The sequence below is a fragment of the Fundulus heteroclitus genome, chromosome 17, assembly GCF_011125445.2.
Source record: "Fundulus heteroclitus isolate FHET01 chromosome 17, MU-UCD_Fhet_4.1, whole genome shotgun sequence".
NCBI classification, from domain to species: Eukaryota; Metazoa; Chordata; class Actinopteri; order Cyprinodontiformes; family Fundulidae; genus Fundulus; species Fundulus heteroclitus.
The window spans coordinates 1,291,384-1,316,360 of NC_046377.1; the positions used below are offsets into that span (position 1 = coordinate 1,291,384).

Sequence of the window (24,977 nt, forward strand, 5' to 3'; positions counted from 1 at the left end):
TACAAACTGAAGCAAATACACTTTTATAAATATATACATTTGTGGTTGCAATGCAACACAATCTGGAAAGGTTCCAGATGAATTAGCACTTTTGTAATCCACTAAAAAATTCTGTTTACAAAGTTAAAATAAACTGTCAAAGATTGTCTTTTATGGCAGAAACGTGTATTAAAAGATGTAATAAATAAAAGATTGTCTGGTCTTAAGGAAAATGACTAGAATTAAATAAAAGGGACCTGTGGTCCGTAGGGAAAATAGACATGCCTGTTCAACATTTGGCCACAGAAACAATGCAAAGCAACTTTAACGAATGACGTCCCTTACTGGAAAACTCACAACAGAATCCATAAACACAGCTGTCAGTATTTAGGATGGGATGAGGTCCCAAGCTGGTCTCTGGTCCAAAGAGATGGGGGAAACAGAAGAACCAAGATTGAAGCCTGCAAATAATCCTGCAGCACCATACCGCCCTCAAGCGGCGAACTGCAGCATTACACGGCTGCACCACACTAGCCTAAATATAATAGTTAGGTTTCGGTTTCCAATCAGCAGAAATGATACCGGGCATTCTCTCCACCCCCTTGAACCGAGCAGCTCCGTGTTGGCCACAGCTGAAGTAAAGTCGCCACTTTGCCTCCGGGGCGGAGGGCTTACTTCACACGGCGGAGGAGCCATGGAGACTGAAATGTTAAAGTTCCTCTGCGCTAACCAGGGAGCAGCGGACGCGGAAGATTTGATCTGCAATCTTTTCCCGGGAAAGTCCACGAACGAGGTGGTTTCCAACCCGAGCAAGTTCGCCCTGTGCTCCAGCGATGGGAAGCAGAGAGTGGTGGCCAGGACCAGTCTGAAGCTGTGCAGGAAGAAGGACTGCCCGGAGCCGTGCAGGGGGCTACACCTGTGTAAAAACTTCCTGTACAGCGGCTGCTGTCAGTTCCTCCTCAGGTAAATAACGCGGGGAAGCTGGGTGTGTTTGCTGCCCGTCAGCTGACTGAGGGCCATTGTTTGTGTGTAGTCGCCCGTTCTAAAGGCCTCGTCATCCGCGGTGCGTTCACGTGCTGTTACACTGTCGTGAGGTTTGCCTTTCATAAAGCTCAGAAGTGATGGGGGGAAAAAACATTAGGAAACTGAGCCCTATAACCTTGGAATCCAAGTAGACTCGTGGCACATACGTGTTTGAAAGTTTTGTTTGTTTTTAATGATTGACACATAAAGTAGCGCAGTGACGTCATGGCTCAGGTGTTGTTCAGCCACTGAGCTCTATTTATTCACTGGAGTGCTGATTTAGCTGAAAAACTGAAGCCACTGGCCGCCATATTGCTACTCCCTACTGTCACAGAATCCCATAGGATTTGGTTGCAACAACAAGCAGTTTTCTGGCTGTGTGAAAACGCTTCACAGGTAATTCTACACAGTCAGTGTTATTCATATTAAATGTGTGTGTGTATGTATATGTATATATATATATATATATATATATATATATATATATATATATATATATATATATATATATATATATATATGTGTGTGTGTATATATAAATATGTGTGTATATATGTATACATACAGTATATGTAGATATATGTTTTTGTATATTGTTATTTATGTATTTATAAATATACATATTAACGATATATATATATATATATGTATATATATATATATATATATATATATGTGTATATATGTATATAAATGCAAAATATTTCAGCACATGACTTTCTCAGTACTTAGTTAGTTAGTTAGATAGTTTTTTAGTACATAACATCAAAGTATATGCCATTTGACATTTTAAAAGTTTTAAGTCCCCATTGAACATGAGAAAATCCTCGTTATTCGATGCTGCAGCGCACATATTCCCTAGTTACTGGAGGAACATTGGGAGTACCAATATGGCGGCTGGTGGCTTCAAAGCGACTCGTTCTAACAGCAGGCTATTAGCACTCCGGTGTATAATAGAGATCAGTGGGCCGCGATCTTGCTACTCCCTACTCTCACAGAACCCCATAGGAATTGGTTGCAACAACAAGCAGTTTTCTGGCTGTGTATATAACATTTATAAATATATAAATAACAATATACAAATATATAGATAGATAGATATATATATATATATATATATATATATATATATATATATATATATATATATATATATATATAGATAAGATATATATATATATATATATATATATATATATATATATATATATATATATATATATATATATATATATATAGATATAGATAGATAGATATAAAACATGCAAAATATTTCAGCACATGACTTTCTCAGTACTTGATAGTTTTAGTATGTAACATAAAAGTATATGGCATTTGACATTTTAAAAGTCTTAAACCCCCCCTGAACATGAGAAAATCATTGTTGTTTGATGCTATAGCGCACATATTCCCTAGTTACTGGAGGAAAATAGGGAGTACCCATATGGCGGCTCGTGGCTTCACAGCGACGTGTACTACCAACGGCCAATCAGCAATCCAGTGAATAAATGTGTTATTCACAAGAGATCAATGTGTTCAGCTAAAGCCAAGCTAGCTTCTCTTGTTCTTTTAGTCGAAAGCCCAAAAAGAAGAAGCATCGCTAAAGTCCATGCATGTTCTGGTCATTTTCTAACCAGAACTCAGCAATGGGGAAAAATACAAACAAAAGTAATCATTTGAATGTTTTAATGCAACATATTAAATATCATTGCAAGCCATTTTTATAATAAAAAATGGATGAGCAGCAATTTAAAGGGGGCATATTGTGCAAAATCCACAGTTTTTGTTTAGCTCTTAAATACATTTTGTAGTGTACTCTGCATCTCTAGGAGTGCAGAAAATTGGAATGTAGTCTGTCCAGGTGCCGCGTAGATGTATATCAATCTTTTGTCATATTTTTCAAAATGTTCTGTTCTCTATTGTGTTTTTAAAACAATCACGTCACAGTATTTTCTGCGGAACAGCTAAACAAAGTCATGGACTTCCAAGTTACCAATTTTGTGAATCCTCCATTTTTATTTCTCAGATTGATCTGTTTGTCGTCCAAGCTAAATGCTGCCAAAGTGTAAAGACTTAACGGCAAGTTGGCTACAAGCGGATAAGTCATCGGTTGCCCATTACACCGTCCCCCAGCATAACTGGATGGAGTGGAACGCTCTGCAACCAGATGGGGGGAGGGGAGTGACGTGCCCCCTTTTAGATTTAAAGAGAAAGCAGCAAAATGAGTTGCTCTCAGATGCACCCCAGAACAGGGCTAAAAAGGGGGAACATGGGGGCAAATAATGAGGAATTTGGACCAAATAATTACAGTTTCACTTCATATAGACCACAACTAAATGATTCCAATGTGAAAAGGAATAACTGAAAAGCATTATATGTCCCCTTTTTTTTAAATAGCTTGATATTCTTATATTTAATAAAAATATAAATATAAAATATGGCAAAAAAGTCCCTATTCTGAAACTCATAAAGCGCTTAAAACATGCAACAATTCAATCAAACTCATCAACATTTTAAAAAGGTTTTTATTTTAAATGATCTTGTTCATCTTAATTTCTTTTTTAGTGAAAAGTACATGGGACACACGTAGGCCGATCCTGGATAGAAATAGCATGTAGGCATTTCAGTTGTTTTACTTTAAACTTGAAAAGAAAAAATGAATCCAAACCAGATTTTTTTTATTTTTTATTTTTATTTTACTTATCTGCTTATGAGCACTGAAAAGAAAAACAGCATGTTCCTCAAGGCAACCTGTTAAATTTTAAGGCAAAAATATTATAATCACTTGTTTTTATTTTTCCATTAGTTTTCTCATAAGAAAGTCCAATTAGCGATTAATTTTACCTTGGTATAATAAAAAATGATAAATAATAATAAAAAAGTTGCTGAATTTTAAAATCTACAATAGTGGGATTAAATGATGGCTTCAGTCTACAGTTAACATGTAAAAAGTTGTGACCCAAAACAGAATTCTCATTACAAATTTTATCATATGTTCTCCATGTTTTTTTTCCCTTTATACCTTGATATAAATTATACAAAGTGTTTGTTTATAAAATGTGTTACCTTTTTGTTTAAGTAGCAGGAATATTAATCCCCTAATTGACATTAAATGTTTTATGCAGACAAAATTCAAGCTTGTTATTTAGAACCATAATTGTTTCCAATCAAAAACCGCAACAAGCATATTGTGGGATAATAACTCAAGCACATCCTCTAGGTTCCTAAAGTGGGGGTGGCGAGATGAGATGTCAGAGAATATCCTAGTTTTAATAAAGCAAATGTATGCCTTTCATCATGGAAAATTACATGTTTTTTTTTTATATTTACATTTCAATATCAGAAGACATCTGATATTTTTTCTTAGAAATATGTGAAATTCATCTTAATATTTTTAATTTTTTTTGTCGAAATTTACTCTACATTGCCAAAAATCTATTTATTTGATTATTTGATGATTCCTCTAATACAATTTTTCTGTGCAAATTATGAGAGTAAAGTTATAATATTAGGTGTACAAAAAGAAATATTCCAAAAATAAAATTGTAATTTACGAGAACAAAGTCATACCATTATGAGAACAAAGTCACACAGTCCTTTACACAACCATTTCAAAGTCCTGATGAAAATGTGCTAAAATCAGATATGGAAAACATAACTTTACAAGATGCGCAACATATCCTATTATAACACAGGGGGAAGACTGGACTTTTTTTGTAATAAAATTGCTTTATCTTGTCCTAGATTTTGTCAGTTATTAAAATCAAAACTGAAAAATTGTCATGTTTCTCGTTTCTCGTATGTTTCTATTCAGTAGTACACAATAATGAAACAAGTACATAGTTGGATCAACAAAAGTCAGATTTATTTCAAGATGAAATACTTAATGGGTTGGGATGGTTAATTCTGCATGTCATCACTCTGGTGGAACAACAGCAGGGCACAGCACACTTTCACCATTTTGTCCATCTGAGGCTGAACAGCACTGATATGGGGATGGTTCCTTGCAAAATAAAGTACTTATTCCTTACAAGTCCTATAATTCCCTCCACATTGATGCAGACAGCTGCCAGTCCCCGCGATGATTCGACGTCTTGTGGGGAAGCTGTGGTTTTCCTTTGGTAAAAGCAGGTATCTTGAGCTGTGCATTAACAAGCCCTAAAGAATCTGCGACATTAAACCGTCTGTCAGCAAGAACCACATCTCCAGGTCACAACAGGTCATGATAGCCACTATTCTCTGTAACACATTAAAAGTTAAAACACATAAAAAATTAAAATCTGAGCTCTGCTTGGCCACCTTATGATATTACACAGCCACTAATGGATAACATTCAGTGTGTTGTTAAAAACCCTACTATTCAATTCAATTCAATTAAATTTTATTTATATAGCGCCAAATCATGAAACATGTCATCTCAAGGCACTTTACAAAGTCAAGTTCAATCATATTATACAGATTGGGTCAGATTTTACAAATTGGTCAAAATGTCCTATATAAGGGAATCAGTTGATTGCATCAAAATCCCGACAAGCAGCATTCACTCTTGGAGAAGTGTAGAGCTACAAGGAGAGTCGTCTGCATTGTCCATGGCTTTGCAGCAATCCCTCATACTGAGCAAGCATGAAGCGACAGTGGAAAGAAAAACTCCCCATTAATGGAAGAGAAAACCTCCGGCAGAACCGGGCTCAGTATGAACGATCATCTGCCTCGACCAACTGGGGGTTACAGAAGACAGGCCTGTAGAGTTGATGTTGATCTTTTCAAACTAGTGTTTCTCTAGTTTCCTGAGGAAGAACCATTGTAAGGAAGAACCAAGGTTTACAGAACAAAAGCTGTTGAGTAAACTGGTCTTTTTTGGACGAAAAGGTAATCTGTCCATCATAAACTGTATGTTTTCTATCACAACAGGAGAGGCTGCAGTTTCCCGCACAGTTTGGACTCTGTCTACAACCAAACGCTACTGAGAGAACATGAGCTGGAGGCCCTGAGCAGGGAGGAGCTGTGTATGCTGCTGCTGCAGAGTGATCCCTCCATGCTGCCTTCCGTAAGTCCGACAACATCCACTACATACTCAGATTACTGAAACTAAGCGACCGGCTTCTGGGTCCGGGTTTAAAAAAGGTGTCAGCACAATAATTTTACTCGATCGCACCCGCTTCTCATCTTTTCTTCTCTTCTCGGCAGATATGTCATGATTACAATAACGGCGACGGAGTCTTCGGCCGGTGTGCGAGCGGCCTAAACTGCGAGAGGCTCCACATCTGTGAGAGGTTCCTGACCCGGTCCTGCACCTGCACCCGGGCCCATGACTTTTTTGCTTTTCAGCCGATAAAAATCCTGCGCGCAAAGATGGTGCCCGACAGCATCATTCAGTCCCTGAAGTCCGTTTACGCAAACAGAAAGGCGTTGTGGGTGTCCAGCAGAGGGGGCGCTGGCAGGGGGCACAGGGGCAACCACAGCTCTGGTGATGGGCCCAATTACGGGCAAAGGCGAGGTTACAGAGGACGAGTGAGAGGGGGCGTCAGGGGGCATAGAGGCATGAGGGGCAGCCGGGGAAATGGAGGACACTCAATGCAACAACCGCCTGTTTATGGCGACGCGCTGGGTGACCTTTATGGATATCAGCCGTTGACTGAAGACGGATTTAATGACAATGAAAGTCTGCTGGGAGATTTTAATTCATCCAGCAGTGACATCTCTGCTACCGGCCACGACATCGACGCAAGAAGTGACAGCGGTTTGAACGCCGAGCCGAGGCAGTGGTACCGAGGGAGAGGGGGCAACAGGGGGGCCAGAGGCACCAGGGGGCAAAGAGGAAACAGGGGAGGCAGGGGAAATGGAGGAAACCAACCAGAACAACTGCGATCCACTTCCTTCAGCGACATCTGGGGCGAGTTTGAAGGCTTAAACCCGTTCAGCGATAGTGGACCGGGCCGAAGCGCGAGTCGCCAGCAAGATTACGATTCATCCAACAGTGACATCTCCGGCGTCACCGACGCCGCCGAGAAGAGCGGCAAAGGTCGTAGTAGGAAGCCCCGCTCAAGAAGTCGCAATAAAACTTCCGCGGGTAAGGGGAGAAGCGACGACCAACAGGGGCTCCAAAGAGCCTCGGCCGTTGACGGTGTTTCTGTTGCTGGTAGAGAAGAGGGGAATGGAGGGGATGAGTCAAGTAGAAGACAAAGAAACATTCCTGCGAAGGGTAAGCACACACACTGCAGGACGTACTATGGGAAGATATAATGCTTCGTAAAAGAAATTAATTCGGTGTTTTTTGCCGTTTCTAGACAAAACCGAGATATGCATGTACTTCATCAAAGGCTACTGCAAGCATGAAGGTAAGCTAGTGGCTACTTATATTTCCCTCGGCGACATATTTTTCCTTTCCTTGTGCCTCAGATTCTTATCGACGTTTATGGTTTCAGACAAGTGTTTTAAAGCTCACGACAAGATGCCGTACCGGTGGCAGGTCCGGGAAGGGGATCAGTGGAACGTTTTGCCTCATAATGAGGCAATAGAGAAGGAATACTGCGACCCATGCAACACATACAGGTATTCCGCTCTCGAGGCAGGAGCATAATGGCAGACATCTTAAACTTGGCTGCCACAGGAGGAAAAGTAGCAGTTTCCTCACAAAATGTTTTCGGTTAGCGTGTAGCGAGATCTCACAATAAAAATCGCTGCGATGTTTCTTGTCAAAATGAAGGCTGGCTGACGTGTGTATTAGCAAGCGTTTTCTGTGAGCCCTAAATCCGAAAGTTATTGGTTAAAGCTTCACATCTGGTTGCATCTGCGTTTGAGTAATAAACTAACAGTGTTGTTGGCTTGATGTCACAACTATGTTACCAAAGCATTTAAGAAGACTCTGGCTTTTTAAAGTATTGATGACACCCCTCTTTATGGCGTAACAGACAACACATAAATGATTTACAAGCTAAAGTACAACAGGCTGTCCGCTAGCTGCTAACATATGTAGCATTGGCTATGGAGCTTTCCCTTTGATTTAAACCAGATAAAAAAATGTCCGTTTTTGTGAAAAAAAAACGTAAACTTTATTGGATCGTCAACGGTTCACAATCTAAAATGCCTATACTGGTCAAATTTTCGAAATGATTTTTTTTTGTGGTATTGGTGAAGACACATGAAAGACAAGTTTTTTTAAAAGGCCTTTTGGAATTAAGGCCCCTTAGAATTAGACTAGCATACAAAATGAAATGTACAAAGTAGTAAAACCTGTGCTTGACTCGTGCAGCGATTACACATAATTTTATATACAGTTTGTATAAATGAGGATTCTTTGGGTTCCCAATTGGTAAAGCCACTACGAGCCATCAGTGAAAGGGAATAAACATCAGAGGTGTGAATAAACAGTTTTACTGCAGCTTTCACTGCTTTTAGAATAGATTTGGTGCTCTGTTCATTTTCTCTGTGTGGGAACATGTTATGATCCATTTATGTCTCCTGAATACAAGTTGCAATAGTCACCTTCTAAACATGGTAAGAAAAGCCATAAATGAGTGCATTTGTTCTTGTTTTGAGCAGGCAAGTTTAAATGATCTGATAATGTAATAAGATTTTTGCACTTAAAATAAGACCAACTTATCTCCATCATCTTATTTCAAGTGCAGTATATCTAGTTATCTTATTGTAGGGGTCAAAATACTCTCTCCATTGGCAGATAATCCTATTTATCTGCTCAAATTAAGGGCAAATACACTAATTTCAAGAAAATGTTAGTTCCCTTTTTGCAGTGTAGCTCTGACTAATCCAGTAATAATCTTAGTGTCATCGGGCGATTTCTCTTTTCATTATTGCCGTTGGTTATTTTTGCATATATTTGACTTGGAACTTGCAAATTCTGTCTACCAAATACGAATGGACATAACTCAAGGACCCGATGTCTTCTTCAGCACCGTTTATTTCGCTCAAGTTTTCTTTCTTTCTTTCTTTCTTTCTTTCTTTCTTTCTTTCTTTCTTTATTTCTTTCTTTATTTCTTTATTTATTATTATTTTTTTTAATTTATTTATTCTTGTTTTTAGCGCCTCCCCACACATGACTTATAAAATGAATCGAATGGCTACCTTTCTATGGAAAGAGATGGTAGCATTTCAACCGAATATGGACAAGAATATGAACCAGACATCAACTAATTCCATCAATGATGATGACACGTCTAACGATTAATAAATTGACTATAAGTATTTTTTCTGGTTGTAACTAAATTCACTAAAACATTGTTGTTGTTGTTGTTTTTTTTTGTAGTAGTAGTGGCAGTCCACCTGTGCATTTCGACACCATGACGCGTGGGGACAACAAAGTCCGCAGGCTGTCTACGATAAACTCTTTGGTCGAGCCGAGCTTCATTCACACCACCGTGTGGCTCTGGTACTGGCAGGACGAGTTTGGAAAGTGGAACCTGTACGGTTCAGATGTGAGTGCATCACGTCCATACACCATATCTAGACGTTTTGTCACAAGGTTTTACTTATTTTGTGTTGAAAATGAGAACGACAAAAAGTTAGTTGTTAAACTGTCCGTCAATTCAATCAAGATAAAAAAAGTAAGTAATCAGCAGGCCTTGGCAGTGAGCTTGTCTGGGGCATGTAGTTAGGTTAACAGGTGGAAAGACAATAGCAACCATAGAGAAGCATTTAGGAAGGGTTCTATGATCACTTTTAAACCATGTGCAGTCTATCGTTCTACAGTCCACAAAAATGATTCACAAGTGGAAAACATTCAGCCTCTGACACACTTACCAGGACTGGACATCCCAGCAGATTCATTCAAGGAACTGCAAAAACCCAAGAGCTCCATCTGAGACGCTACAGGCCTCACCTAGCCTGTTAAAGTTCATGATGGTGAACATGACTTAAGTTGGAAAATTTGCATCAGAATGGACCCCAAGACTTGGGAATAATTTCCTTTTGAGCGAATCAGAGCAAAGCAGAGACAATGCAAATGGCCACACTGCACGGCACCACACATCATACCACCTGATGGACGACTGATGATTAGTTTTCTTTTTATAGCAGCAAAAGTCAACCATCAAGTGCCCACCAGAGCACTACAGAGTCACATGTGAGGCCATCCGTCTGAAAGTGAAAGCTTTCCAGAAATTGGATCATAAAACAGAAGAATTCTAAAATCGACAGCAGATCTGCAGCTAAGAAAGGAATTACGGTTCTGTAGGGGCCGACGCCTGTCTGCTACACTGGGTCCAGAAGAGAGCTGTGGCAAAATTTAATTGAATTTAACATAATGAATCAACGCAGCACGGAAACAAAGAGTGAGACAAACTTCCTCCAAAAGGCCATGAGCGACTGATAAGTCATCCGGGAAAGAACTGAGGGTTTTTACCCTACAGCTGATTCTAAATGCTATAGAGTCGTCTTTGCTTTCGCATGTCTCTCCAAACAGAATTTTTTTCACTTTAAAACTCAATAGATCTTATTATAAACACTAAAAAATGTTAAATGTTGCTGATTGAGCTCTGAACACAAGATAGTTATGTAATTGTCCAGATGTCGGAGCATTAAACTCATGGTGAGGAAATATTTATGGCTGGTTTGACCTAATCAAAGTCTATGGTCCTTGCCCTCAGCTAAACATCATGTCATAAAAGCTCCAAAAACCTTCCTTCATGTATATCTGGCCTGGCCAACAGCAGGCAAACATGGAAAAAGTCGGTGTGGCAGCCAAGCGCGTACTGAGGCTATGCACAGTGACACGGTGCCTCAACAAGCAAAGCCAGGCGAGGTGATCCGGGCTAAAAATGGCCAGTCTACCAGTGCTTTCAGAGGCGTTTTTCAGGCTGAGTCCTGCCACGTATACGACTAGAAACCTACTGAGTAATTAATCAGAAGGTAAGGTAGAGCCACGTCTGCAGGGTTAGACTTGAATTGACTATTTGAGTTCGTTAGCATTTTTTATTTACTTAAAATGTACAAATAAACTAATTTAACCAGATAATCTGTGGCATTTATTGAGCTCAAAAAGACTTAAAAGAATTAAAAGAACTCCCCCTTTTCAGCATTTTTTTAGACATACATCGATCACTGCAGAGCCTAATATACCCATAGTGCTTTACACATATACCTATTATAGGCTATGATTGCTGTAGGGCACCAGTTATATGCAATGTAACTGCAAACAATAACGGCATTAGTGAAACATTTTCATATGCAATGATTTAGTTCATGATCTCATTGAATCAACACTGGGGGGGAAAAAGAGGAACAACCACACTGTAGTTATGGGCTTGCAGAAATAATCAGAGTTTTTTGTTGCTACAATAAATCCTTATACCCCCCCCCCCCCCCACACACACACACACACACACACACACACACGTTACCAGTAAGTAACATAACTGCCCATCTCTTAGTTACACCCGTTTTCTAGTTTAATCAGCATCACACCCACAAACCTTGAAATATTTCAAGACTGTTTATGTTATATAAAGTCCACAAAGTGTGGTTTCATTTGCATTCAGCCCTCTTTACTCTGATAGCCCCTAAATAAAATCCAGCTAAAGAACTGACCTCAGAAATCAGCTGACTAGTTAATGAAGTCCATCTTCAGTTTAGTCTCTGTACAGATCCAGTTCTCTGAAGGCCTCAGAGGTTCTATAGAGAACGTTAGAGGGCCAACGGCACCGTGAAGTCAGAGAGAAAGCTGTGGAGAAGTTTAAAGCTGGGTTAGGTTGAACATCTCACAGAGCTCAGATTAATTTCAGCTTGCATGCAAGGAAAGCGGAGCAATAATCCAGTGTCCCAGGGTAACTATGGAGGAGCTGCAGACGTGCACAGCTCAGGTGGGAGAATCTTATCAACAGGTCAACTACTAGTTGTGCAGTCCTTAAATCTGGGCAGGAGGGAAGCCATAGATTGTCTCAGCCATGTAGGTAATGCAGATAAACGTGGAGAGAGGCGCGCTGGTCAGAACTTAAATCATAAAATACTGAAACAGGACCACGGTAACATGCTGTGGGGATGCTTTCCTACAAGGACAGGGACGCTGGTCATTTTCATTCCATTGAGGTTTATGCCTGTAACATTAGAAAATGTGTAAAATTAAAGGGATATTAATACTTTTGTAATGCTCTGTAAATGTATACATGCCAATATTTGAAAATAGTTTGAACTGCCACCAATGCTGTGCTGCAGGGCACCGGAAAGAAATCAGCCGACATCAACAGCGCCACCCTGGAGCAGAAGTTTCTGGACGACGAGAACGGCGTTGTGGAGTTCTCTGCCGGCTCCCAGTCTTATTCTCTCAGTTTCCAGGGTAAACACGAGTCTTTGCGCTTTTGAAAGGCATTAGGAATAAAGCGGGTACTATAATATGGTCTTTTTCTCCCCTTCAGACATGATTCAAACAAACAAGCAGTACGGCACTAAGAGGCTTGTGAGCAGGCGTCCTCAGTTTGTCTCTGCCGCAGAGGTCCGGACAAAGAAAGCGAGGTACGTTGGGGGGACAATTGTCTAAAGTATCTCTGCATCGGTCCTCTTGTCCTGTTTAGAAACGTCTCAACTACTGTAACTCTGGGCCTTTCTTCCTGCAGAAGGCCTCCAGCAAGTTCTCCATCTGTGCCAGACAGCTGGGACAAGACACAGATCCCTCCAACAGGATTCTCGGTATTCTAAATTCACTTCACGTTCCTATTTCCTACCTCGTCACTCTGCCTGGTGGGAAATGGGATCGAGTGAATTAATCACTTTTTCAGATAGAAGGATAATGGCAATGAAGTTCAAATGATCTTCCTCAAGTCTCTAATGGACTTAAATCTTCACCACTAGTTTACCTCACCCACCCCAAAGATAAGGGACAAAAATCAGAAAAATACTGAAATACTAAAAGTGGAGTGCCAATAGTGTTTGTCTAACTCTTTATTTAAAACAGACATTCAAACCTCTTTCTTCCAAGTTGCTATAACTTCAGTCCTAATGGAGCATCTGTGGTTTGGACCCAGATTTAGAGAGACGTGTTGTAGGTGGTCAGTTGGCCACAGATTACTCCCACCCCCTCACTGAGATTGTTCAGTAAGAAATACATAAAACAAGTCAAGCACAGAATTTCCTGTCAGAACAGGTCATTGTGGAATACTGATTATATTTGCGTCGGCATCTTAGACATTCATGATCCAGCTCGGTTCCTGTGAGCGGTGTAGAACTGGTGAATGAGAAATTTGTTTAAAGGGACATCTGCTCCTCAAAATTCACCGCCAAGAAAATGTAATCTGGCATTGCCGATGCACTTTGTCCTCATTTGAATCAGGAATTTTGGAGGAATTTGGAGGGTGAAAATGACCTTCTCCTTTTTTTTCTTTTAAGTAAGCAAATGTTTCCTTGGGAACAAGTAGCACTATTTGCAACACAGAGTTCATGCCGAATGTTGAACGTCTTCTGAAAGCTGGTGGTAATTGTGATGAAAATGAAGCAGCCTTGGTGCGTTCCCACAGAGGGCAGGAATGTCAGAGAAGGAATTTATTCTTTTCCAATGAAAAGAGTCTGATGTTGAATTACAGTTCTGTAATCTACAAATCAAATTGTGCATAAAATCCTGCCTTTCTCTTTTTATATTTAGAATACAGGCTGTGTGTTTTAATAAGACGCAGTAGCACCAGGGTGCGACTTAGTTAAAGAAATCATAGTTTCATTTAGAATCTGTAGCTGCACATTAAAAACAAAATATTCCTTTGTTGAGAAGCAGCAGCCTGGCTGTATTTCCCCCATGAAGTCAGATGCTTTTACACTTTTACGGAACTCTTCACTTCCTTCTCCATCTGGACCCAGAGCTCACTGTGAATATTTTATCTTTCCCTCTTTTCTCTTGTAACAACCGTGTTTTTGTTGGAAAATCACTTTTAGATGGTGAAGCAAGGACAACTGCGGCTTAATGCCGATGGTTTACAAATGCACCAGAACCTTGAACCAAATGTTGAGGTTCCCGGTCAATATGCTTCTTTATCAACTCATAGCAGCTTTTTGTACCCAAGCATTGCCTTCTATCTAGTCCTTCTATCTACACCATTGTCTAACAGTTTACTTTCCCTTGAGCCTAGTATTTTAATGAATTATGGATTATGGTGTTGTGATATTTTTCAAAAATCAACATGACGCCCTGGCCAGATTACAGATTTTCTTTTATTGGTTGCCCACCATCTTAGACTGTGGATCTTCTGGTCCTAAACTTGACTAACTGATCCCAAATCAGCTGCCTGCTTACTGTACTAGATTGTGTATAAAACAGTCCTTGACCGTGTCGCCCCAGAGGGGAAAAAAGCCAAAACACTAAAATGTATGTAAAGTACAGGATTTTCTCATTTTATGAAAAGGGCTAACGGGAAATTTACCATGACGTAATCACAAAATACACAGGGGCAGTGTCTAGGATCGGTTAAAACTCTAATCACAATTCAAGAAGCTCTGCATCTTAAACACCATGGTGTATATATATCTGCATTCTTATCTGTGAAACTCAGTTCTTGTTTATTTGTTCAGCATGTCTTGGAGGAATAAATGAAAATGCAATAATTGAATGAAATACAATCCAATTTTCTAATATTCCAGCGATGCACAGTTGTGGAATCCGAAAATCTGACTGATAATTTAATTGCATAGAATTTTCTAAAACTATATCACACCCCATCTTAATTTATTCAAATCCATTTGACATACTGAAATGGGTGATTAAAGCATAATATTAAAATAGAAGCAACTTCTGGCTATTGGATAGCATTAATATATGTCATATAGCCAAATTGCTTTACAATACACTACAGTGGGTATAAAAAATGAACACAACCTGGTTAAAGTGGTCTCAAATCAATTTCACATATATCCTATATCAGTTAACTAGAAAACACAAATATGTTAGAGGGAATAATATGGAAACTAAAAATGCTAAAACAACCTTTTAAGTGTGGACACCTTTACTACCCAATAGCTTTACCGGATCTGCTGGGGGAGTGTTTTAAGCCTGCTAAGATTGTGAAATATGAGGGATATGCGTTTGGGCATTGTAAACAGAATCATTGGACGATTTTGTCACTTGATTAAGAGAGAAAGCAACTACACGTGGTTATGGCCAGTTGAGGGATGAAATTTGGGGTTAAGATTGTGCTGGGGATCACAGATGAAAGTACAAGGCACAAACTGTTAGAGAGAAATGCATTTATGCTTGTTGCCGCACTTAAAATGTGTCGAGAGGCCGAACACGCTCACAAATGATTCAGACCGACTGATCGAGCAAATTGAAACGCCGCGTTCCACCTCCAATCACTGAGACCAGCAATGCAATCAAATACTGTGGCAGTGTTTACTCCAGGGATAAAGAATGTTGTCTTGCATTTGGAAGTCCCGCAGATTATGTGGTACACTGGATCACCTTCTGAGGATTTGCATGAAAAGTAAAGAGATGGAGACGAGGCTCTATTGTGTGGACAACTCATCTGAGGATACAGAAACATTTATGTGCGTAAAACTATAGGAGCAATGCAGGAAAATTGCATGAGATGGTTTGCTACATCAACTAAAAGTCACAACAATGCTAGCTTAACTTCGGAGCTACTTGTATAGTAATATCCTACAAAGACAAAATGAAACTGGCAGCCAACGCACCGCCGCACTCCAGCAACACCTGGTTGAAGCTATACTCAGGTGATTTGTTGTCCTCTGTAGGTATTTTCGAAACGGTGTGTGTAGTTCATGAGCAAAAAAAAAAGCCCCAGTTGTCATTCAAAGTGGTGAAGACATACCAAAAGCCTGCTGTTAGGCTCCACTTGGGAATACCTTGGGCTTATAAAGTTTATGTTTCCTGTGGATGTCCACATAGTGGACCCATTAAAGAGGACCCATTAGTTCCCCTTGTACAACTAGCCCCTCAAAATGTCCCTATTGCTATGAAAGCAGATGTCAAGTTGAAGTTGGATGAATACCACATTATGGACGTCACTGAGCCAACCGAGTGGATTTGCAACTAGCCTGACTTTTCACGTTGGTTGATGCCAAGCATGCTTTCCTGCAGTGTTGGAGAACAATCCTCTGACCACCTTCGGAACTCCCTGGGCCTGTAAACGTTGGCTCAGACTGCCTTTTGGGGTGTCTGCGGCCCCAGAAGTCTAACAGTGCAAACATCAGCTCCTGGCCGGGGTGAAAGGGGTTGATGATGATATTTTGGAGGTAGGCTGCAGAGACTCTCAAGATGAGGCAGAGACGGACCATGACAGCAACCTATAGGTGCTGATGGAGCACCGCAGGAACGTAAAATTGCCTCTTAGCCTGAAAAGGCTCAAGTTCAAGGTGGCTGAGGTCTGCCTTCAAAGTCGCATCCGGTCAGCTGACGGATTGAAGCCTGACCGTGAGAAAGTGAAAAGCATCATAATCATGCTAAACCCGCCAGGTGCAGAACGAGTACAATGTTAGGCTTTGCTTATTATTTGGCTATACTCATGTCATACCTGTCAGGCGTCTGTGAGCCATTGCAAAGCCTGCTGGACAAAGGCACCCCATGGCAATGGCTTCAAAGCACAACGTACTAGTGTCAGAGCCGAAGTCACTGGCCACATCAATGCCAATGCTCTGTTACTATGACGTGACCTGACCTGTCACAGTTTAGAGCGATTCCAGCAAGAGGAACGGGTGCTCTCTCATGTTTGAAAGCCAACCTGTGCCTCTATAGTGGTTCCATATTGTCTTCACCTGCCAGAGGTTCCACCATTACCTGCATGGAGGAAATGTCACGGTCAAGACCGATCATAAACATCTGATTTCCGTAATTAGGAAGCCCCTTATCAACGCACAATGACCGAGATGGCATGCCATGTAGACCCTATATTGGCCCAATGAGGAAGGCAGTAGTTTTTGAGGGCATGCTCAACCTGCCATTGTCATGGTTTTCAGGTGACGAGTCCACATGCAGATACGAACGGGAGGCAATGCACAGTTTTAAGATGTTTATTTTGGAAACAGGGAGATCTACGGACGAAACTACAGGTGATTCGGCTGGGTCAGAACGTCACGGCTGGAGAGTCTGCAAGAGAGAGGGAGTGAGTAACTCTGAAAGGAGAACCCGGAGAATTGCTAGAAGTGGCGCTGCTTACCATTGGGCTGGGCGGACCTAACCGGGGAGAAGTAGCGTCAGGAGAACTCTATGACTCTACTCTGCTGGAGATAGGCGGCTAGTGGCTGAGGACGGCTGATGTAACTGGCGAGGGATCCTGAGCGAGCCTCATCGGCAACGGTTGACAGATGGATTGACCAGAGTGAACACAGAACCAACAGAACCCGGGAGAGGGGATCTCAGGCCTTGCTGGGTAACATCCAGGAAGTATGAGGGGAGCGCCAGAGCAAAACCTGAGCTGACAGGTTCCGCTGGTCTGCTTCTTCGGACGAGACGTCAAGACAGGTGAGTGCATCCAAGCACCAAAATCTGAGGCAAACACAGAGAGATCCAAAATTAGTCAAAATCGAAGAGCAAAAAACTCACAAGCTGGTTTCCGAGAGTTGGGACAGAGGCCACGTCGTACCACGACTGGTTAAGGCTCTGGCGTCTTCCATCTGTCAGCGCTCTGCTTAAGAAGCCAGAGGAAGCCGCCTGCAACGAGCTGCAGGTGTGGGCCACGCCTCCTCAGCCAACTAGACACACCTGAGGAGTAAAGTTAGAGCAGCAAGATACAGAGAACCCTGACAGCCATGAATATAAATAAAAGGAATCCAATGCTCTCATATGAATTGCCCACCCGGTCAATGCAGTTTGTCAGCATGGATGTCTTAATTCACAGGCAACAAGGATCGTCTCCTCTTTGCAGACCACTATTCTGACTTCTGCAAAATTGAACTGCTCTCGGATCAGTCTGTCAGCAGACGCTGTCATTACACACAAGTCCCAAGTTGCTTGATGGGGGCCAGCAGGACGGGTAAAAGCGATTTTACCTGTGAATGGGAATCCAACAGTGTGACCGCCTCGCCAAGGCACTCGAATGGTAAGGCTTAGTTGGCGATTAAGATACAAAGAGCCTATTGCACCGGCTGTGCATGACAGAGTGGAACTATTATTCTTCGCTAGACACTTGACAGCAGCCCAGCACAACGTCTCATGGCTCAAGACCTCCATTCCTATGATGAACTCCTGCTAAAGCCCTCAGTGATAATGGAGTTCACCAAGAGATTGCGTCACTGGCAACTAGGGATGGGTATCGTGAAAGGTGTATCGATACTACTACTCTTAACGATACTCCTTATCTAATCGATCCAGTGTTTTTTTCTGTACCATTATCTATACTTTTTTAAATAAAAAAGGGTATAAAAAATAATAATCATCACTTAAACATTTGAAACAAAAGCAAACAAAATAAAAGAACAAAATAAATATTTTTATAGAAGTAGAACAGTAAAATTATATAATTATATAAATAAATTTTATAAAAAGGCCAAAACACTATATCTTGAGTAATATGTGTTGTTGGAGAGAGGAATAAAAAAAAATGTATTTGCTAGATTCATTGCTTGTCGCTTTTGAATAAAATGTTGGCTAGCGGGGTCTGAAAAGTTGCTAAGTATTTGGCAACAGTGTTGATGATCGTAAGATAGGCGAGCATGTGAGAGCAGAACGTTAGCCCCTCCCACCATTCCCATCAGCATGTTTCTTAAGGAGGAGAAGATCAGCAAAACAATTTTGTTTGGGTTGGAGCCTCCTTGAAAAATTTTGTGCGACCTTAAAAATACCGTTAAGGGAACCAATAAGGCTGAAGCACGTCGGTCCGTAAGGATACCGCGTTTCGGTACCCAATCCATACTGGCAACCATTTGCAAAGTCTTAGAACCGGTCTCTGTAAGGGATTCGCCAAAGTTGGAGACTGCATTGACTCTCAGGATGAAGCCCATGGCAGGAAACACCCCAGGGCGTTTGAAACTTGGCATCGGTCAACGTCAGATCATACCCCGATCTTATCTAGTGGTTATGGAGGGCAGTCTGTACTGCCACAAGAGTGTTGACCTCAGGGTGCCAGAGCCTGCACCATCAATGGACAAGGACAGGTCTGAACCCTCGCTCTCACCCATGCTGGATGGTATTCTAGCCTACAACACTTCATCAGAAGCTGCATGAAAGCTCAGTCAGGCTCAGGTCGATGGCTTTGCCAGAACCTGGGAAGCAGACGCCCCACCTCACGGGACACTTACACCATCTTCACCTGTCCAAGCCACCTGAGAGATGGAATTTATAAATGGAGATTAATGCATCAGTTGTATATTTACAAAAATAGTTAAAATGATTGTTCTGCCAGTTGTACTCGGAAAGAGTTTAATGCTCTTTACAGGTTGGAACTCAGATCATTCACTGTCTGTTGTAATGGTTTGCTTCTTGAATTTTCTACAGTTAAAAGGTTTGTTTGTAGTTATGTGCTTTTAGTTTGAAAAATACAACCCCAGAAATTGTAACTAGTTACACTTTTCAGAATACAGCCATAGTTACATAGCACATCTCATGTATCTCGCATTTACTACATTAGAACAGGTGGTTCACCAAAATATTATCTTAAAGGTGTAAACACTCATGCAACAGCTTTTTATTTTTTTGAGTTTTTACCTCCAACAGCTCATTTCCTTTTCCTGCTGAATAATACAGGATAGAAGACAAACAAAAGATGGAAAAGGTCGATGGAAAAAGACATTATTTAGCTCTGTGTACATCACATTAATCTGGGACTTAAACTAGGGTGTGTAATCTTTCTTATATTCACTGTATAAACTGAAAACAGAAAAATTACTTTCCACTGTAGACAATGTGATTGTGTTTCTAGTAAAAAAGCCACAAGATAGAAAAGTGTAAAGAAACAAAAACGACCTGCAGCCGTCAACATATCATTAGTGCTATTTACTTCATGAATCAAGGGCAAAGATGGAGCTGATGGCCCAAACAAACAAAAAGGGGGATATAATCAATATAAATTGCAAGTGGCTATTAGTTATTGGTTATTGGGACTAACAAAAGCATTCTCAAAGCTTGACATGCAATGAATGTAGCACAACGTAACATAAAATGCTTTTTCTTTTGGTCTCTGTTATGTATTATCTATCCATCTTATATCATCCTATTTTATCTTATAATGACCTTTAACAAACTTAAATATAATAGCACTATGCCATTAATTATAGCAATGTCATTTTATGTTTGTGTTGTATGTTGAGCTAGAATGTGCATCTATTAAATAAAAAGGATTTGTGTCATATGTGTGGCTCTCTTTTTTGCCTTAGATCCTTCTTTAACATCCTCTCGGAATAGTGATTCCATACTTTTTGTCAGGTGTTCTAGTGACTCCATTTGCCTTAGGATAAACAAGGTGTGTTTGTGAGCTTTATTAGGAAAGGTCCCCCCCCCCTAGAGTGAGGGGCAGTCCCTGTGTGCCTGCAACAGTCTCAAATGTTTTTGCCTACAACTCAGTCTCGATTTTTTTTCTCATGGCTAGATTGCACAACACCTGACTCTGTTGACTGCTAAATTTCACACCTCTGATCCAAATACACATGCACTATTCAGAACATGAACACATCAAAAGTTTATGATATAGTTGAAAGGTGACCAGACTTTATGTTCCCAAAACTTAGAACCTGCACAACGTGTATTCTTCAAATTGACAACAAACATGGCAAGATGAGAAATAAGGTGGCTGGAGCTTTGAGAGGTAAAGTCAAAGCTTTGGGTTAACTAGATATAAGTAAGTTATATTTGTTTATGCTTTTACCATATTGTCCAGATACTAATGACGTTGGAAGGACACTCTACAATACCGTTTTTCACAAAGTCCATGGAATCTGTTTAATTTTGATTAGCTTTTTGCATTTGTGGCTTTAAGACCCCATCTCTGCTCTATCCTTCGCTCACCTTCTATTTCAGTTTCCATATTAAGTTAAAATGAGCTCATATTTCTGCTCCAGCCAACAGATTGAACTTGTCATGGTGACGTTCCTGTTTCTGTGTATTGTAGAAAGTGGCCCTCCCGCGCACTTCGGATGAGTTTCAAAGGCTTGAAACACTTTTTTGTACAACACTGAGAGGCTTCGATATTATCAAGATAGAGAGGATTCAGAACAAAGCGCTTTGGGAAGTCTTTCAGTGGTATGTATGCTGTGGACCCAGGTTATAAACTAGGATAGGTTCTTATTGGTGGTTCATTTTATTTGAATACATTCTTTGCTTTCCATAGTTGTCAGAGCATTTGTTTTCCTTCTGTGAATTTTCAAAAAGAATAAAACTTCATAGATATCACTTAGTAACTCTTTTTGTACCATCGGCAACACTTAGCATTATTGCTTATTCACCCTTCACGGCGAAGCTTGGCAACACCAGCTTAGTGTGTTAGCACTGTAAACATCTCTTTAAAGGTCATTCCTTTGCAACCTTTTTTTACCTGAAGGCAAAAGAATCAGATGAAGAACAACAACGGTGGACGTGAGGTGGAAGAAAAACAACTTTTTCATGGCACCAACTCTAAACATGTGGATGCCATTTGCCTGAACAACTTTGACTGGAGGATCTGTGGTGTTAATGGAACAGCTTATGGCAAAGGTGAGTTTCAGAGGCTAGTTCAGGGCATCTTTAGCGTAATCACATATTGATAAATGTATTTATCAAAAAATACCTCAAAAACACCCCTGACAGCTGTTTTAATGTTAAAGATACTTAAGCATTTTTTGATTGGTACTTAATTGTCTTTAATTGATCTAAATGTCTAGGAGATTTTTTTTATCTCAGTGGAAAGATGCCATTACAGAAAACATGCTAAAAATTCCTTATAACTCATTGTTAAAGCCTAACGGAAAAGAGTGGCATCTTTGGTTCACCAGGTAACAACAACTCAATGCTGTCTGCATCCCAAGCAGCTGTTTAGAAATACCAGGAAGAAATGTTTCTGTCCTACCATCACAAAAGTAAACATAAATTCTACTTGAACGTTGACTAGAACCCCTGTGCTTTGGTTTGGTTGAAACAAGATGTAACCTTTTAGCAGCTAACGCTCCAGGGGCCCGTTCTTCGTACGTCGCTAACTCAGTTAGCTGGATTTGATTGTTGACGATTTGGCATGATCTTGGATCGTTTGGTTCTTCGAAACTCATTCTGGATATGTTGTCATAGCAACATGTGCGCAAGCTTAAACCTGCTCGAGAGCAAGTTTATTTCATGTAAACAGGATTAGATCGCAGCTTTATAAGCGGAGGAGATAGGGAAGTCTGTCGTAGCCATGTCCATTTTTACAACGGCAACCATTTGTGGAAGGAGCAAGAATAATTTTAGAGTTTTCGAATTAATCGCGTATTGCGCAATAGACAGGATCCTTTAGCGCAGTGTAATTGTAGAGAGATTTTTCTTGGTGGCTGTTATAAACAGACAAACACATCATTTAACAGTGGCTTTTAAAGAGGAAGAAGTGGTGTTAGAGCCATAAATAGAAAATATTTAAGTTATTTGTATGATGGTTTGCTTTTTATTTTTATCATATTCAGTAAGAAGATTTTATTGTGAAGTTTAGTTTTACTTTGAAAGGCTTGCTTCCTGTCGAGGCGTATATTGTATTAGAAAAAACTATGGATGGATTATCTAGACACGGAGCAATACAGTTTTTGACCGTGTAAACTCTGGATGACTTGGAAAAGAAAAAGAAATTTATAGATAAAGAATTTTTTGTTAAAATTCCCAGTTTGCACGCGTCCTTTACTTCCAGTATCTAAGGAATGACACTGATATTTGATCTGTTGCCATAACAAGTGCCTTTTTAAAATAAAGTATAATAGCTAAGGCTACCATTTTGTAGAATATTCTTGTACTTCACTCCTACTTGTCCCCATGTTCTAGTGGGTCCCGTGGAGGCTCTGACATAAAAGAACAAAGTAAATATGAGATTATTAAAATGCAACCATTCATATTGTAGAAAGTGACAGAAACATCTACCATGGACAGTATTTACGCATTAATTTGTCTGCTGCTTTTTGTCAGCCATCTCTCCTGGCTTTAGCAGACTTTGATTTAATTAATGACTCAAATTCAACATAACCTTCCTTTAAGAGCTTGTGTTCTGCTCAGGAGAAAAACTGTGGGCGTTCTTTGGCCATGCTGAACAGCCAATAGCAGCGCTGCTGATCAATGTTTCTACTATCAATACATTTCCCCTTTTAAACAAACGCATGAACGCGCAGTTGTCTCAGATAACTCAATCCAGCCATACTAATCATAAACAACAGGTGTGTTGGAAGAACCCAATTAGCCGGATCATGATTAGCCGGATGAAATCATCTTGGATGTCTCATTCGATCTCGGATGTGCTAAGCAACGTACGAAGAACGGGCCCCTGGTGGGGTTGGTGTGAAACAAACAATGAAATGAGGTCATGCTAGCTAATATAACAACGGGGATGTTTGGCTTTTTTCACACGGTCAGGTTGGCCTGGAATGTTTTTCCTCCTGACTAAAGCAAATCATGATTTTAAAACTGCACCTTGCATTTCTTTTAAAAACACTTTTACCGGACTGTAGCTATACAGAAGTGAAGTCCCTGGAAACAATTTCCGTTTTTGGGTCTTTGGTGTTTTGAGCTTTACTTTTCAACCACAAACGTTGATGCATGTTCTGTTTAGTCAGTGATCGTTTCGTTTCCAATTCCAGGAAGCTACTTTGCCCGTGACGCTAAATACTCTCACAGTTACACCGGCGACTCTGACGTCAAAAGCATGTTCATCAACCGTGTTCTTGTGGGCAGCTACACTAAGGGGGAGTCCAGCTACGTCCGGCCTCCTTCCAAAGACGGCGGAGACATAAACTTCTACGACAGCTGCGTCAACGACGTCACAACGCCTTCCATATTTGTTGTGTTTGAGAAGCACCAGATCTATCCCGAGTACCTGCTGCAGTACAAGGCCAAACAGCTACTAGTTAGTGGAACACCGGTGCCGGTGCAGCAGCCGAACCCAGTGCCTGCACCTAAACAGCATGTGTATCGACCCAGCTCCTCATTAAATCAGCCCAGCACATTGTCGTATCGTTCCAGCTCCTCATCATATCAGCCCAGCACAGCATCGTATCAACCCAGCACAGCATCGTATCAACCCAGCACAGCATCGTATCAACCCAGCACAGCATCGTATCAACCCAGCTCCTCATTAAATCAGCCCAGCACATTGTCATACCGATCCAGCTCCTCATCATATCAGCCCAGCACAACCTCTTCCCCGTACCAAACCAGACCTGCTTACCAACCCAGCGTTTCTTTGGCACCTACCTCACCACCACCCAAAAAGTCGGATTCCTGCGTCATAGCTTAAAGACAACAGTGAAATTAAGTAGGTGGCTGTTAATAGTTTGAGGGAGTTTTAATAAAGCTTTTTCATAAATCGTGAAAAAGCAATTATGGCTTTTCGTAAGCTTAAAGATATGTTTTGCTTTCGTTAAGAACGGAATGACGGAAGGGAAAATAAAAATGCTAGCAAAGGCTAACTTCACAACTTAGTGAAAATATTTTAAATGCTTTAATTTTAAATGACCTATCGCTGTGGGATTTTCATTTTACCCTCTTTAAAGGGTTACTCGTAGGACGATGCTCAAAGCCAGCATAAGGCTGGACTGCTGGACTTAGGGGGATCTATCAGAAACACTGCTGATGCGGCCATCACTGCTGCTTACAGTGCAGCACCAGTGTGCCGTTTGAGGGAATAGGGAGAGGACAATGGCGATGTATCGATGGATTCTTCTTGGGCCCCGTCCAAGCAAAAACCGTCTATTTGACGTTTCTAAAAAGATTCTCATAAACGGAGAGAAATCTTTATTGGCAGGAAACAACACAAATAGGCTACAGTAGCTATACCACCCATGTGGGTGACAAAACGAAAATACAGAAGAAGGTGTGAAGCCAAAGCATAACGTTCGCACAATGAGGCTATAATAATAAGAGTCAAAATGTTCTGTTCCTGATAGCTGTGTGCCAG

At 40.7% G+C, this 24,977-nt stretch overlaps 1 protein-coding gene across 1 annotated transcript; it reads left to right on the forward strand.

Moving 5' to 3' along the window:
• The first annotated feature begins 544 nt into the window (after positions 1–544).
• si:ch73-252i11.1 (WWE and TCCD_inducible_PARP_like domain-containing protein) lies at positions 545–24,455 on the forward strand. Its single transcript, XM_036149372.1, has 13 exons — positions 545–942; positions 5,914–6,049; positions 6,190–7,204; positions 7,290–7,340; positions 7,428–7,554; positions 9,266–9,434; positions 12,169–12,289; positions 12,369–12,465; positions 12,567–12,639; positions 20,991–21,121; positions 21,420–21,571; positions 23,662–24,094; positions 24,446–24,455. Exons 1-13 carry the CDS (start codon positions 674–676, stop codon positions 24,453–24,455), a joined length of 2,784 nt encoding a protein of 927 aa, XP_036005265.1. The 5' UTR covers positions 545–673.
• The last annotated feature ends 522 nt before the right edge of the window (positions 24,456–24,977 follow it).

Coding starts and splice junctions, on each gene's coding strand:
- si:ch73-252i11.1 (XM_036149372.1), top strand. CDS start 674: ATGGAGACTGAAATGTTAAAGTTCCTCTGCGCTAACCAGGGAGCAGCG. Junction 12,466..12,566: donor GTCCGGACAAAGAAAGCGAG/GTACGTTGGGGG, acceptor TTCTTCCTGCAG/AAGGCCTCCAGCAAGTTCTC. Junction 21,122..21,419: donor CTTTGGGAAGTCTTTCAGTG/GTATGTATGCTG, acceptor TTTTACCTGAAG/GCAAAAGAATCAGATGAAGA.